We start from the raw sequence: 14828 nt of genomic DNA on the forward strand, positions 1-14828 counted from the left end.
GTGAACAGGAGCAGTTCAAATGCTGCTCTGAGGGTTGTCAGCCACTGCCTCCTTCTGGTCCAGGTCCCTGGAGTTCAACCCTGTGATCCAGCAACCAGCCCTGGAGTATTCATTGCCTCTTCTACCTCCTAATACCACTTTCTGACTGCAGGGAGCCCTCCTGACTCAGGTTGACGCTGTGGTCTAGACAGACTGCTGGGAGTTGGACAGGAAGGGGTGAAGTCATTCAGGCCATTAGTCAGGTGCTGCTCTTATCCACCTGAGGGGCAGAGATGAAACTCCTGTTTTCAGTGTTGACGCATAGTCATGCACATTTATTCTATGCCTGGTTACAGCAGGTCTCACACATGCACACCATGATCATCACCACTCTCATGGCAATGCTGGGCAGAAAGCAGAGCACCTCACAGAGCCTTCTCACAGGTAGCAATGTCACATGGTTCCACCCCTAGATGTTGACAATGTTTTTAAAGAACATTTGGAGTTTCCAAAATTCTAGGCATCTCTCTGGGAACTGAGTCCTGGCTCCAATGAGTCTTTCTTGGTCCAGGTTCAGCTCACACCTGGAGCTGCTGTTTAACAGCTGGAAAGGGGCCTTGAACTACAGCAAAGAACAGCTCCATTCCCTGCAAGGATTCAGGGCCGACGTCGATCCTTTCTGCGGAGTTTGTGTCCCACCTGGGATCCCCGCTGCGCAGCTTTCACTAGACCTTTAAACTGTCCTTGTAGCTTCACCTTTTTCCTGCAGAAAAAAAGAACAAAAGAGCTATATCTTATTGAGAACAGGCAGTACTCTCTCCTTACAGTGCTGATGTATGGTGCTCTACACCTGTGATCCCAGGTCATGGAAAACTGAGGATGGCAAGTTCAATGCCAGCCCGAGATCCTGCATAGGAAACCTGGTCTCAATAGAAAAACAAACAAAATCAAAAGATGGGCACTCCTGGCAGACAGGGTGAAACAGGCAGACATGTATGTTCTGACCTGGCTACTACACAAAACCCCTGAAGAGCTTTCCCCCTCCACTCTTCTTCTAATGAACTTAGATAACACATTAAGGCTCACTCTATCTAACATCCCTCCTGCTGGAGGCCCACCTGCAGATGCTTCCCTGTGACTTCCATTTGGAACCCATTTCCCAAGGAACATAACATTTGCAAGCACTCCTACACACCTCATGTGGTCCCCATACCTATACCAAAAAGCCCCATTCAATGATCAAAGTAAAGTAACTAATTTTCCAGCAGGAGGATCAGAAAAGCAAATAATGTAAAATGATTAAAGACAGTGACTATGTAGAGGGCATATATTCCAGAATCTCTGTGACTGAAGGTCATGATTTATTTCATGTTCATTATTTTTATTGTTGTTGGTTTGTTTGTTTTGTTTTTGTTTGTTTTTTTTTTTGTTTGTTTGTTTCTCTGTGTCATCTTGGTTATCCTGGACTGGTTTTGTAGTACAGGCTGGTCTTGGACTCACAGTGATCCACCTGCCTCTGCCTCCCTGAGTACTGGGATTATAAGTGTGCACCCACCACAGGGATAAAGAGAGGAGAGGGGAGGGGAGGGAGAAGAGAAGAAGAGGGAAGAGAAGGAAGGGAGGGAGAGGAAGGACAGGGAGAGGGAGACGGAGAGGAGAGGCCCTGTCTCAAAAAACTCCAGTATATAAATAAAATAAAAAGAAGGAGGCTGGCATGATGGCTCAGCAGGTAAATGTGTTTGCTGTCAAGCTTGATAACCTGGATCCACGTGGTAGGAGGAAAGAAATGACTCACACAAATTATCTGTCACAAACATATATACACAAAATAAATAAATATAAAATTAAAATAAGATGAAACAGGGTTGGGTAGTATTTGGTGGGTAAAGTGCTTTTGCATAAGATGGGCTCCCAAATTTAACTTAAAAAAAAAAAAAAAAGCCAGGTGTAATGGCATGCACCTGCAATCCCAGGGGATACTGGGGACTTCCCAGTTCAAAAGATAAAGAGCAATAGAAGACAACTAATGGTTGACTTTTAGCCTTTACATTCATACACATGAAGGCACAGGCACCCACATACACAGAGATATAAACATAATCAGGAGAGGCCTGCCCCGTAGCTCCTAAGGCACTTATCACTGTACCTGCGGTTGAGTTTGGATCTGTTGAGTGGGATATAAGCATAGGGATCCAGTCGACCCTTCTTCTTCACATCGCCCTTCGCTTTCTGCTCATCCAGAGAAACAGCAATAGCAAAAACAAAAACCAAAGCCAGAGTGAGAGGCAGCCAGAGTGTGGGCTCCCTTCCCTGTCCCTGACTTTAGCTAGCTTCATGTTTCCTCTTCCCTTGCCTTTCAGGTGGCATTAACAGCCTTCTCTGGCATTGAAAGGCCATTTGTCAAGGCCTCCAACTTCAAGACTTAGGTGCTTCTTTTCTTTTCTGTCCTGTCTGGCTTCAAAGAGCTAGGATGGTGATGAGCACAGATCTTCTTTGCCCCTTCATCATACCCCTGGTACCAGGAGACCTCATGCCCTGCCCACAGGTCTCACCTTGGCCTTGTATTCAGCTCCAGGAGCAGCCTTCTTGGTCACAGGGCGATGGATGCCAGAGCCGCCAGCTATAGCGAAGCATAGAGATCACGAGTCAGATAGAGCCAGATTGGTCCCCTCTGGGAGGCAGGATGTAACGCTCTCAGAGGGCCTCTGGGGAGTCGATGGACAAAAGGCCAGGAACTTGGCTCCATACCCTGGCAAGCAGTGACCAAATTCCTCCTTTGAAGAGACCCTGCCCATGACTACTGCAAATACTTATGCTTGGCACTGACACAAATGACCCACATTCTCCAAAGTTACACTCCTCACCCCTGCCTGTGGACAGCACATTTTCCATGCCCCATCCTGTTTGCACTCTGGCACACAGGCAGCTCTTTATCCCACCATGCAAGTGGGAACTGGAGCTTACTGAGGCAAGAAACCTTGCCCAGATCAGCTGGGTCAGCTTGTCACTTCTGGCCTGGCCCTCAAAAGTCATAGATGGAATTCTCAAATGCCAACTCAGAAAGTCCCTCTGAGATAAGAAACTGGAACTCAGAGAGGCAGTGTGACAGAACAAAGTCATACAGCTAAGTGACAGCAGAGCTCAGGCTTCTTTTCCCATGGATTACAATGGTCTTTGCCCACAATATCATCTCAGTGTAGGCCTCAGGGGGCCAGGCTATGAGGTGTAAATCAAAGCCATAGGTCCTGCAACAGGGTTAGGATGACATGGGATCTGGAGGACATACTGCCACCTGAATCAGAGCCTCCCATAGCTCTGGACCTCCAGATGCACCATGAGCTGCTTTAGGGCAGAGCCCAGGACATAGCGCTGTGGGGCACCTAAGGAGGAAGGGAGCAGAGGAGACACCCTGCTGCTGCTAGTGTAGAGAGGAACCTTCTGGCTAGAGTTCTAATCTTGGGTATTCAGGAGAGGATAACACCTCACAAGGGCTACTTATAAGCCTCAAGGAAGGATGGCTGGGTGGGGAGGAGCTGAACTAAGGAGCTTCCCAAAAGGGCTAGATTTACCATGTACAAACCTAACCCTTAGTGTCTCTCTCGGACCAGTATCTCCCTGTCCCCCCAGTCTAGTCCTGAGTCAGCCAATCTGTGGAGCTGTCAATTGAGTGCAACTCCATGTCTCTGCCTTCTTCTCTGTATCTCCCCAGCAGGATGCAGGTGATGGACATCTGTGTCCCAAAAAAAGGATGCCTTACCTTGGTACTGAGGTGGGATCTCCAGTTCATCTTCCTCATCATCCTTCTGCCGCTTAAGCTTCTTTTTCTATAGAAAGAGGCAACAAACAGAAAGTCAGTGAGCAAAGGGGCATGACTGTACCACCCATGAGGGTGGGAACAGATGTAGTGACCTGCCTTTGTGACAAAGTCCTCTGCCAAGCTCTCATTCCCAGTTGCACAGGAAGCCCCTGTGATTATCTCACATCACAGAATTGGGGGTGGGGGAGCCCTCTTACCTACATTCTGACAACTGGACTTCCCTCTTCACACTCCAGAGCTATTGAAGGAAGCTGAAAACCCTACATAGGCCAGGTCCCTGCCTTTTTACAGGCAAGCCAGGTTCTACCTCTTTCCCTCATCAATACCTGGGTAGGTGGAAGACCCTGGACTAAACTAGTCATTACCGTCCCCCCATGGACAGTAGGTTCACAGAAGCTATATGTCAATGGGACACATGGACTTATCCAATTATGACATGGCATGTGCTAATAAAGCACCTACTACATGCCTGTTTGTATAATGTTCTTTTGGAATGTATACACCTTACCTTTGTTCATTCAAATGCTGATTTCTCTCCCCACTCTCTGATTTCAATCTAGACATTGCATTGTGATACTTATTCTAAGCATCACCTGTCTCAACTTTGTGTAAACATGCCAAAATAAAACAACCAGCCACAATGTTGAGCAATGGAGAGGATTGGGTGGGACATCCTGGTTCAGAGTGGGAGGAGCCAGAGGAGAGGAAGGAGCAGGGGGGAGAAGAGGAACAGAAGCTGGGAGAGCAGAAGCTGAAGGAGAGGTCTTGGAATGACGTGGAGAAATGAACTGGACCTAAGATATCACTAAAAGCAAGTATAATGGCTGAATCTGAATGGAATGAAACTATGCGGGCTTGGAGGTTTAGGATGGAGTAACTATTGCCCAGCATTGTGTTCTAGGTTAACTAAATAAATCCCAGTCTCTGTGTGGTGATTTGGTTAAACAGCTGTTTAGGATTAACTGCAGCTTTACTAAAAGATATATCAATAGTAAATATTAATGACTAATACAACACATGCCTATATAAGAAATACATGGGAAGGGAAGAAGCTCTACCACAGGGCAGCTCACAGGAATATTTAGGCTTAGACATTAGCAATCAAGCAAACATACTACACAGTGGGTAGGGATGTGGGTGGGTCAGCCAGGGTTGTCCTAGCTCCCAAGGTTGGCTCCTATCCAGTGGTCTATGACACCAGCCTGGAAGCCTTGTGAGATGAACTGAGAACCAGGGGTGCCAGGCCAAGGGATCTGGCTAAACATGTGTCCAGTAATCTGGATGGAAGGTCCACATACACTGGCCATAGCACAGAACTGTATGTACTGAGGTCCAGAAACTGGAGATGTGGGACTCAGACTGCACAACAGAGGATGATGGCTGAGCTTTATCCTAGTTCCACTGGTACAGAGCCAAGGCTAGCCCACTAGCTGGTCTTCCACCAAGGATGTCTTGGTCCCCAGCATCTCATGCTCCCTGAACCAAATATACAGAAGGACTCAGCAAGTGCCACACAGATAGCCTTAGGATACTGATGTCAGGAGCTGGCTGACTTGCCAGGAGCCACTGATGTTGTCATCCATAGAGCCTTCTTGTTGCCTCAAGGAAAGATGTCTAATCTTGCCAGCTCTGAACTGATGGCCACCTACAGAGGACCGTGGTCAGTCCTGGCTAGTCAGGACTAAGAGGCAGCTGCCAAGTGATCACCAGCGCCCCCCCCCCCCCCCCCGAAAAAGGTTCCAGGAAATCCAGGAATGACTCAACCAGAATAATTTCTGTGGAAAATGAACAATGGTTATAAAGAACATCTATGGCTCGCTGAGCACTACCAAGTGCCAAGCTCCTCACACACCACGACCTCTAACCCTGGACTGGGAGCCTGGGCACAGTGATAGGCTCCTTCACACCTTCCTACTGGAGCCTGGAAAGTGAGGCTGGACTGAGGATGAAGTGGGCGGAAGAAGGACAGAACACAGGGGAAGAGCCCTGGTAAGCAGAGCTGGGCCATACTGGAATGGTCTGTGGAGGAGGTATCACACAGCTGTGCAACAGAGACCACTGGTGACCACCCCTGGGCACCCTTGAGACACTTCCTGCTCCTCACTCTCTTCTCTCCTTTTGACTTTCCCACATGACTTTCATTCCGTTCTCCAAACAGCATCCTGCACTCTGATAACACTGTGGGCGGCAGTAGGGCAAATGCGTGTTTGTGTGTGTATCAGGCTTGGGGTATATGAGATATGGGCCAGGATTTGGCCACAAAGTACTCACAGTTCTGACACCGACATCTTCCCTCAGGTCAGTCATCTCTTCATCCTCCCCTGGAGTCAGAAAGAAGATAGGCTCATGAGCACTTGGGCATCCCTAATCTACCTTACCTCATGCCTCCTTCTTAGCAAGAAGGGACTGGGAGTCAGCCCCACCTCACACATGCCCCCACTTAGCAAAAGAACAAGTTTACCCTCCTACTCAAAAGCTTTCTTGCTCACTCTGTGTACTGGCACCATGTGGGAATAACAGCGAAAATATGAAGCTGACCATCTGGAAGGAAGAGAGTCCAGCAAAGTAACAGCCAGAAGACAATAAAGACAGCATGTGTAGGGCTGGGAGTAGAGCTCAGTGGAGCACTGGCCTAGCATATATCAAGTGCTGGGTTAGCACTGCAGGGAAATAAACCAGCCTGTGACTAAAGATGTACAGGAGAAACACAATTGGCTTGTGGGAGTTCTGTGGGGGACAAGGCTTAGTGGCTAAGGGACCCTGAAAGGACACAAAGGACCAGTGTGGGATCCTAAAGAGCAGAGGGGCTCCCCAGCCATAGGAATTACGGGCACCAAGTCCACAGAAGCCTAGAGAGGACAAAGGGTGGGAGGGGAGCAAAGAGTCAACCAAAGGAACAGCATGAGCCACCTTTACATCAAGCATAGCCAGGAGCTAGTCAGAGAAGCAGCTGGCAAGCAAGAACAGGAGCTGTGTGAGCATGTCAGAAAAAGCAGGTGACTCAAAGGCCCCGAGCTAAGCAGTGAGAGCCAAAGAAACCAGAAGGCAGATATCTGCCCCACAGTACTAGGGACAGAACTCAGCACTTAATGCATTCTAGACACAGGCTCTGTTACTGAGTGGCACAATCTCTTTGGGAAGGCTGACTTGTAAAAGACATGGGTGTTCTTTATCTCACTGACTGTGTGTGAAGAGGGACCTGGAGAGACCAAATGAGTTAAGAGGTCCTGCTGAGGAGACAACTGTATTACAGACATGTTGGGAAGTTAGAAGTGTCTCATAGGCTGACTCTTCCTGCATCTAAATCAGCTACAGTGCTGAGCAGTTTCCATTAAAAATCAAACCAAACAACAGAAAGGGAGAAAGGAAAAAGCAGCAGGCACAGAAGAGATGATCATACCACCCAAGCAGTGAGGGGAGTTCCCTCAAGTCTTATTTAAATTGTTATGTATGTATGCCAGCCTGGTCTATAGAGTGAGTCCAGGACAGCCAAGGCTATAAAGAGAGAAACCATGTCTCAAAAAACCAAACCAACCAACCAACCAAACAAACAAACAAAAAACACAAAACAAAAACAAAAAACCAAACAACAATAAAAAAGTAAATAAATAAGTATAGATAATATGTGAAATAATAAAGCATAAATAATAAAGCATAAAAGTATGCTTAGGAAAAATCTGAGGACTCAGAATGCTCAGGAGCAGCCTCAGATGTAAGCTTCTCAGATCTGTTTCCTCAGTAAATGGTCTCTCAGTAAATGGTCACCATGAGCCCTCAAGTGAGTAAATGAGTATAAAGCCCTCCCAGCCAAAGCAGCTGTTCTCTGTGGGAGACCCCTACCTTTAGCACCATCTTCTTCCTCCACCTTGTCTCCATCTTCCTCTTCACGTATGATCAGACGGCCATCAGCACTCACCTTGAAGCCATGGTCCTTCTTCTTGCCCCGCCCAGGCCCGGGCTGGGTGGCTAGTGAAGTAGTTTTGAATGAGGTGAGGATAGTTCAGTCCTAACTAATTCATACCTTCCTTCCTCAGAGTCCCCCCACACCAAAGCTCCCAACTTTTAGCCTTTGCCCACAGGCCATCGACAGAAGCCAAACCCTGCCTCCCACCCGGGAACCCAGCAACAAGGCAAGTCTACTCTGGACTCCTAAGTCAACCATTTCTTGCTCACCAAGGACTCGCTGGGCCACCTTGGGATCCAGGAAGTTGAGGGGCTCATCTCCACCCCCTTCCTTCAGCCATGCCCGACTCTTCTGTCGTGTCAGCTTCCTTTGCTCTTTGCTCTGGCCTCTTTCTTCTTCCTCATCTTCATCCTCGGAGTCAGCCAAAATCTCCTCAATGCTAAATTAGAGAAGTCTAACATCAAAACACTCCTGGGAGAGGCCAAGACAGGTTCTGGGTAGAAGCAGACTAGGGCCTCAGGGCGGTGCTGTGGTCTTACCTGTCGCCTTTGCTCTGGACAGGCTCTTCTTCCTCCTCTTCGTCCTCTTCCTCGTCAGCAGCCTGGCTCAGGGCACGATGCTTCTTGGCTCGGGTCTCAGCTTTCCGGATGTTGATCAGGACTTTGTGGTATTCTGCAGGCAGCAGACCCTTCACCAGCTCAAATCTGAGTGGGTTGGAGAAGAGCTGTCTAGAAATACTTGCCAGGAATCCCTCCCCAGGGGCAAGAGATGTTCAAGAACCAGTAACCCTTCCTCAAGGCTCCTGAAGAGACTAAGAACCCCACACCCCATCCTATCCGATTCAAGTGCACAGACCCAAACTTTCGGATGAACTTGATGAATAGGTTCCGAAGCTTCATGCGGAAGTGCCGTCGCATATCATCTGACAACTTCCCGACGGCTTCCATCTACAGACAAAGCACCAGGGTGTTGGGAGAGCGTGGTGTGCCTTCCGCCCTGCCCACCTTTTCCTGTTGTCCACACCCGTGTACAGTCAGCGAGGCCTAGCTAAGAGGGGAGGTGTCGGCTGTCCTGTCCTCAGGCTACCCTTTCTTGGCTCAACTATGCTTTCTTAATCTGGAATCCCTCCTTTCCTCTATGCACTACTTCATAACAGAACCGTAATCATCCTTCCAAGGTGACAACTTAACACTCCAAATGTTCTTCCAATGGTTCTTTACAGCAGCTGGATGGGGCACATACCAATACCAAGGCATAGGCTACCAGATGAGACACAGGCTTACCTGACTGTCAAGTGGCCATAAAGGCATCACCCACTCATTCTACTTTGTCAGATACTATCCAGCATCCAGAAGTCTCATATTTTCTTTTTATCATGCAGTCATGCTCATCCTGCCTAGTGTTGGTGACACATGTGAGTGGCAAACCTTATTATGAGCATGGTCTCCAGTTGGGCCAGGGAACAAGGTCCTCTCATATCCTTTGAAGGGATTTTATAACTTCTAACTATAGGTAGCTACAATAGATCTTCACTGTAGCCATTTCTTAAACCTGGCTCCCAGTTATGCAGTAGGCTTTTGGAGAACATCTATCTCCACTTCCTTCCTTGAAGCCAAGGCTCAACTCAGAAAAGGTGGGCAGAGAGATCTGAAATGTCATGTAACTCAACCAGTTGGAAGTGGGAAATGAAGGCAGTATGTTAGCAAACTATTCCAGCTTGTAGGAAAAGGCTCCCCTGGATAGAAGAAATCCAGAGACCCAATCTCTTTTCAGATCCTTCTGTGCCATGGCAGGGGCCAAAAAGAGGGACCCTAAAGAGGGTGAGCCCAGTCTGAGTCCTGAGACTAGACCTTGAAAATAAGTATCTGGCCTCCATTTCTCTATCTGAACACTGTACAGTGTGGGAAGAGTTCTGTTTTTGGTTGTGGATCTAGCTTCTGTGGAGGAGACATAGGGTAATATGAGACACCATGGGCATTGTGCCTTTTGGGTCAGTCAGCATTCTCCTACATGTCCCTCCCAGGGCTTCTAAATGTCCTTCTGCTGCTCAAAATAACAGTGGATAATGAAAAAGTTCTAAACTAACTTGACCCATGGAGTCCTCAAGAGCCTCCATTACCCAGTGAAAAAAAATGGAGCCTCACCACGAGCTGTACATGTTTGGCAAGGTGCACCACGTCCATGACCACCACGGCCACCTTGATGAAGCCCAGCGCAGATTTGACCACATCACGGGTGCGGGAGGCGAGCAGCAGGCATACATTCTCTAGGAGCTGCTCCACTGTGCTTGTCCCCATCAACCCTGTGCACAGCAGCCACTGTCAGATACCAGAACCACTTAAACCCAAGACCCACCCATGGCTCAGATGTCAACAGGGCCTCTCTCTGGTCTCACACAGTTTGAATCACCACTCACGAAGTGTCTCTGCCTTCCATCTTAGAGATGAACAGGTTCTAAGAGGTTAGTGAAGTTGCTCAGAGTTTCATGTGAGAGGAGAGACTAGAACTAAGACCTCTTCCTAACCAGTCTGAAAGGCCCAGGACATCTGCACAGCTACTGGGTGATGCAAGTGTAAGTAAGAAGGCAGCATTTTATGAGAAGAGACTGGGAATCAGAATTGGGCTCTCGGGTCTCCTTGCTGCCTCCTGACACTTTCCCCATTTTGGTGTCACCCTGTCCTGACCTCTAGGGCACTCTTTACTATGATGGCACCCCAGGTCTGCAGGTAAACACTTACCTTTGAACTCAAACAAGAGGTGGGTGAGAGCCAAGATGCTACAGCTAACTGTGGTAACCGCACCCAGAAGGCCAGGATAGATCAGAACAAGGTATCGCTGCAGAGCCTCTGAGGACAGAGAGTGGGACAGTCACTCGAACGCAGGGTGCCCAGGGCACTACAGACCTACAGCAGCAGCCCACTCAGCCACAGCAGAACAGGATAAGAAGTTCCTTCCACCTTTTCCCTCAGATCAATGGCTTTAAGAATCTTATCCAAGCCTGATGGCAGCATGTCCACCCCAGCTTGTATCCCACAGTCTCACCTTCCTGGCTGGAGCCAAATCGCAGGAAAGCACGACCCATTTCCACCAGCAGGGTGAACGCATTCTTCCTTGCACCCACTGATACCTCCTTGGTGCACAGGATTACCTGGCCAAACAGCCTTGTTAGCACATGCTATCCATGGTGACAGCCTGGGTGAGCTACACAGGCCTAGGCAATGAATGGAGTATACCCTCAGCACTGTTAGTTACAGCTCCCACTTCACAACCGTCTCTTGGAAACCACATTAAGAAACCGCAAAATACATATGCACCCCTCCTCTCAAGCCCTTACCTCTGGGATGAGGGCAGCAATGAACTCCTCATGCTCAGCCGACAGCTTTTTCACAATGTGGATGAGGCACTTCAAACGGGGCTGTGGACACAAAGACAACACTGGAATGCCTCAGTATCCCCAACCCCTGGATATCCCTGCTGACACCTTCCTCCCTTTCAGCACAGGCAGCCTGGGGGTCCTCACTCTTTTAGCAGGAGAAGACGTGCTCCGCAGTGAGTCCAGCAGAGTCTTCTTCAGATCATCCAAGTGGCTCTGCACGAAGCATTCTGCAGGGCCCTGGGAGCTGGCGCACACCTCCTCCAGCACACGGTAGGCCTTTTTCTGTACCCCATGGACCTTGCTCTGAGAGGGGCAAATAAGACACAGGGATAACAAGGAAGGGGAATGGGTCCCACACCATCCTGGAATATTCCCCAAGCATCTTCCTAGAGGGCATTTAGAGTAGCTGGTCTGGAAACAGGAGCCATAGCTTCAGGGACAAAGCCAGACAGATTTTCCAAGCTGTTCTTCTTACCACCCCCAAAAAACAGATACAGGGGCTGAGGCAACAGCTCAGTGGGTAAAAGTTCTTGTTCTTTCAAAGGAGTCAGTTCAGTTCCAAGAACCTACATGGCAACTCACAATTGTCTGAAACTCTACTTTCAGATCACAACTATCAGGAGATCTGCTACCCTCTTCTGATCTGTGTGACACCAGGCACACAATGCAGAAAAATATACACATAAAATAAAAATAAAAAAATCTAAAACTTAAAATTAATAAATAAGACACTCAAGCCTGGGCTGCTGGCATCAGAATATGCAAGGAGTGATATAGCCGGTACTGCCTATGTCTGACTGGAGCACTCTCCTCTCTACTGCACTGACCCCTGTAATTCTGAAGGAGTTCCCAGCACTCTCCCAGCTAATCAGAGCATGGCCTAGTCATCTGTGTCCATCTGCACATCCTTCCTCAAGGCAAATTCATCCTCTAGCTGCTACACAAACCTGCAAGGGAACAGGAGAACTGGTCCTCAGGAGGGTGCTATTGGGCTGAGCTCTGCACAGCCAGAAGCCACAGCATGAGTGTTTCAGACAGGGCCAGTATGAGCAAAGGCACAGGCTCTATACAAGACTGTGGGGACAGGAGTGTGGCTTATAGAGTGCATGCATCCATGAGAACCTGGGTCTATCCAGCAAAAGGAAAGAGAAAACAGAATAGCAAAATGGCTCAGCAGGTAAATGTACTTGTTACCTGATGGTGTGAGCCTGACAACCTGATTTAGATCCCTGGAGCCCACATAAGGTAGAAGGAGAAAACCAATTCTATAAAATTGTCCTCAGACTTCAACCTACCCTCATCATCACACAGAAAGAAATGAAATAAACATTTTTAAAAGTAGAAAAATAAAGGTCTTGGGCTGCAGAGATAGCTCAGTGGTTAAGAGCATGGCTGCTCTTCCAAAGGTCCTGAGTTCAATTCCCAGCAACCACATAATGGCTCACAAACACCTACAATGAGAACTGGTGCCCTCTTCTGGCATGTAATGTACATGCCAGATCACGCACATAAAATAAATTAATTAAATAAATGGATGAATGAATGAATGAATCTTTAAAAAATACGTAAAGGACTTATCTAGGACTGTCAATAATAGCCTAATAAAGGCTAGGTAGGGAGGTGCACACCTACAACCATAGCACTTGGGAGGTAGAGGCAGGAGGATGAGGCATTTCAGACCAGCTTCCAGTACATACGAAGTTCAAGGCCTGTTTGAGATACATGGATATATCCATGTATCAGACTTGAAACAGAAATAGTCTGATGAGGCTATAATTGGGTGAAGGTGGAAGTTAGAGTGGAGAAGGGCTGGGGCAGGCTTAGAACAGCAGCAGGAAAGGGCCACAGCCTCTGTTACAACACACACCTTGGCAGGCAGGCTACAGCCCTGTTGTACATCTTAGTACAGATGGGCAGGGCAGGACACAAAGGGAAACCACTGTGGGAGCAGCTGGGGCGCAGTCTAGGCAATTTATAAAGGAGGAAGACAAGGAGAGCTCACCTCAAGGAAGGGCCGGATGGTGGAGTACAGCTTACTGATGGCAGCTTCATCAGAGTAAGGAGCCAAAGCCACAACCAGGTCCAGGACAGACAATCTGCCAGATTGAGAAACAGGAAGGGGGCACTGGAGCACTGGAGGAGGGCAGAAGCTGTTTCCACTCAGGGTTGGGACAAGGGCTCTCCGAGGCATTTGTGAATGGTAGCACTATACTCAGAGAGTACTTGGAGTTCCAGGCAAGTGCTCTAGGTGTTTCACACAGCTACTTCTCTGTCCTCAAAGAGCCATGTGGCAGGCACTATTATCACACTCATTTTACAGATGAGAACTCGGAAGTAGAGTATGTAACTTGTCCAAAGCCACATGAGCTAGGAAGTGGTAGAGCTGGGATTTGAACCCAAGATCTCTAGGCTATCTCTTCCATCCTCCAGTAATAATGAATGAATAATGAACTAATCAGACCTCTCAGAGCCGCTGGGACATTTGATATCTCAAGACTTCCAGAGTGAATCCTAAGGCCTCTGTTGGGTACCCCTGGCTACCAAGCTTAAGTGAGAAAGCCCTGAGCACTTTACCTGGTGAAGTCAGAGCTGGCAGGATCCAGTACCTTCTCGGTGGCTTTTTCCAGGAAGCCATTCACCAACTGACAGCCCCAGTAGAGAGAGAAACAGAGTGACCATGCAGCAGGTTCCCGAGTTGGTCCACATGGTTTAGGAGCTTCCAGCCCATCAAGTGCCGTGTAAAGTCCCGTTCTCCAGGGCATGGAGGTAGGGTCTTGACCTTTCCAACACCCAACAGCATCCCTCCTTCACCAGCACTCACCTGAGACTCAGTTATGGTGAGGTAAGTTTTGATAGTTTCTAGCACAGCACGACGAGGGGCTGCCACCTCCCCAGCTGCAACAGGCTGACCATACTGGTTGAAGAGAATTGGCAGGAAGTTCTTGGCAAAGCGGCTTACTTCAGCACGGTCAGCCTCTGGCAAGAGGACCCAAGATTACATTGAGGGTTCAGAACTAATAGTAACTTAGTGGTTACCGGGGGGCAGGCCAGTGTCATCCTTTTAGAGGATCCTGTGGCAGAACTAAAAAGCCACCAGAATGGACCTTCTTCCAGGGCAGGCTGAGGCCAGGACACACGGAACAAGCAGCACCCATGTTCAGATACTGACTGCACAATCCACAGCAGCTGCCAGCACAGTCAGTGAGCGGTGCAATGGTAGGACTAATGTTAGCCTCCTGGAGCCAGCAGCAGCAACAGCAGCAGTGCAGAGGCTGCCTAGCAGTGTCAGCCACAGCAGGCCAGCACCCCAGACCATCTTCTCACTAGTTCCCACATTTACCTGCTTCACAGCCCTTGGTGATAAGGGTGCGTAGGGCCTGGCACACAGTGACCCTCAGGTCCGGGCGCTCATTAATGGCTGTGCCCAGCGTCCGTGCCAGACCTTTGAAGGAGGCAGCCACATCGGTGGGCCTTGTACAGAACCCAGGCAGGAGGGTCCAGATCTGGGAGGGAGGAATTTAGAAATTAAAGTGTCACCAGTGGCTTGTGCCCCTACATGCTCCTTCCCCCTTCCTTCCCCAGCTGACTCACCTGCCACTGGAGTGTGTCATAAATCTTCGACTCCACTGTGCTGCCCGCCTGAGCCAGGTCTATTGCTGGAGGGTGTGACAAAGACATGGTGTGACCCCAGAAATCCTCTTAGCCAACTGGCCTCATTTTACCAAAACCAAAAGCCCTACAATAAGGATACA

The 14828-nt window shown here is 48.7% G+C and overlaps 1 protein-coding gene across 1 annotated transcript in view; it reads right to left on the reverse strand.

The window, feature by feature from the left end:
• Positions 1-284: 284 nt before the first annotated feature.
• Positions 285-14828, reverse strand: part of Rrp12 (ribosomal RNA processing 12 homolog) — a 32013-nt gene continuing 17469 nt past the window's right edge. The window contains exons 16-34 of the mRNA XM_021650511.2: positions 14668-14732; positions 14417-14579; positions 13898-14052; positions 13651-13718; positions 13079-13172; positions 11221-11379; positions 11035-11115; positions 10743-10848; positions 10439-10546; positions 9845-10002; positions 8556-8647; positions 8240-8404; positions 7970-8139; positions 7637-7762; positions 6068-6117; positions 3737-3803; positions 2532-2599; positions 2126-2208; positions 285-742 (exon numbers count right to left, since the gene is read on the reverse strand). Of these exons, the coding sequence (XP_021506186.1) occupies positions 637-742; positions 2126-2208; positions 2532-2599; positions 3737-3803; positions 6068-6117; positions 7637-7762; positions 7970-8139; positions 8240-8404; positions 8556-8647; positions 9845-10002; positions 10439-10546; positions 10743-10848; positions 11035-11115; positions 11221-11379; positions 13079-13172; positions 13651-13718; positions 13898-14052; positions 14417-14579; positions 14668-14732 (2084 nt within the window). The 3' untranslated portion in view covers positions 285-636. The remainder of the gene's footprint in view (positions 743-2125; positions 2209-2531; positions 2600-3736; positions 3804-6067; positions 6118-7636; positions 7763-7969; positions 8140-8239; positions 8405-8555; positions 8648-9844; positions 10003-10438; positions 10547-10742; positions 10849-11034; positions 11116-11220; positions 11380-13078; positions 13173-13650; positions 13719-13897; positions 14053-14416; positions 14580-14667; positions 14733-14828) is intronic.

The sequence above is a fragment of the Meriones unguiculatus genome, chromosome 1, assembly GCF_030254825.1.
Source record: "Meriones unguiculatus strain TT.TT164.6M chromosome 1, Bangor_MerUng_6.1, whole genome shotgun sequence".
Lineage (NCBI taxonomy): Eukaryota > Metazoa > Chordata > Mammalia > Rodentia > Muridae > Meriones > Meriones unguiculatus.